The 1,309-nt window shown below is 39.2% G+C and overlaps 1 protein-coding gene across 1 annotated transcript in view; it reads left to right on the forward strand.

Annotated features, from left to right (window-relative positions):
- Dop1a (DOP1 leucine zipper like protein A) overlaps positions 1-1,309 on the forward strand; it is a 72,207-nt gene that overhangs the window by 13,814 nt on the left and 57,084 nt on the right. The window contains exons 6-7 of the mRNA XM_021171895.2: positions 907-1,061; positions 1,164-1,176. Of these exons, the coding sequence (XP_021027554.1) occupies positions 907-1,061; positions 1,164-1,176 (168 nt within the window). The remainder of the gene's footprint in view (positions 1-906; positions 1,062-1,163; positions 1,177-1,309) is intronic.

Consider the following 1,309-nt stretch of genomic DNA (forward strand, 5'->3'; position numbering starts at 1 on the left):
CCATGCACGTCCTTTTGGGTCTGGGTTACCTCACTCAGGATGATATTTCTAGTCCTATCTGTTTGCCTGCAAAGTTTATGATGTCCTCATTTTTAATAGCTGAATAGTATTCCATTTTGTAAATGAACCTCATTTCTGTATCCATTCTTCAATTGAGGGACATCTAGGTTGCTTCTAGATTCTGGCTATTACAAATAAAGTTGCTATGAACATAGTAGAGCGTGTTTCCTTGTGGTATGGTGGAGCATCTTTTGGGTATATGCCCAAGAGAGATATAGCTGGGTCTTCAGGTAGAACTATTTCCCATTTTCTGAAGAAGCACCAGATTGATTTCCAGAGTGATTGTACCAATTTTCGATCAGTTTCCTAACCACNACTATAAAAAAGACTCAAAAAATTATATTACCNCCAAATCACTAGACCCCTGTGGTNGTTCCTGTCCTGTGTTCACATCCTTGAAAATGTTGGTCTGTTTTCTGATTTTAGTTTCATTCCATCCAGACTGTTAATGTGTGTTGAATATACCATGAGTGTGGTTTATTCACAGTTTATGACCCACTTGAGATTAGTCCATGCTTCTGTGTGTGGTGTCATTGGTTTGTTGCTTTATGTTGCTTCATATTCTCTTGTTGATATGATAATGCCACAGTGTGGTTGTTCTTTCATCAGTCAACAGGCACTTGACTTGTATCCCACTTGGTGCAAGTGTGAGTAAAGCTGCCACACAGCATTTGCACAAACATGCTGTGTCGGCATGAAGAGAGGCACAGGGTAAGAAGTCATTGACACTGGCATTAACATTTGTATGTTGTAGAGCTCTGAGATTAGCACAGGTATATTGTCTCTGTCTTAGATGAAAATACCAGGGCAACATTTCCCAGGATGCTAAAGGCTTTCTTATTTCAGGTAGAAGCAGTAAGCACTTCAGTGCAGGACTCGAGTGTACTTGTACAGAGAAGCACGCTGGACCTCATCCTCTTCTGTTTCCCATTCCATATGAGTCAGGTAACACTTGATACTAATGTCCTCAACNTGCAGTTGTTTAAAGGTACTGTATTAAAGTATTGTCCTTATACAAAAAAGATTCCTTTTTGGTGAAGCGGAAATCATGAATATTGTAAAGAAAACTACTGAGCTATTTGATAAGAATATAGAAACTGAAGCAGATTACTTTATGTTTCAAACTGTTTTTAAACTTTAAAAAGCAGGTGGTGCTCATTGCTAATTCTAAATAAGCCCAGTCTTGAGACCCAGGCCTTAGAGTCAGCTAGCTGATAAGTTGTCTGATGGCACCTTATCTTGCTTTGGT

This window comes from Mus caroli, chromosome 9, assembly GCF_900094665.2.
Source record: "Mus caroli chromosome 9, CAROLI_EIJ_v1.1, whole genome shotgun sequence".
In the NCBI taxonomy this organism is placed as follows: domain Eukaryota; kingdom Metazoa; phylum Chordata; class Mammalia; order Rodentia; family Muridae; genus Mus; species Mus caroli.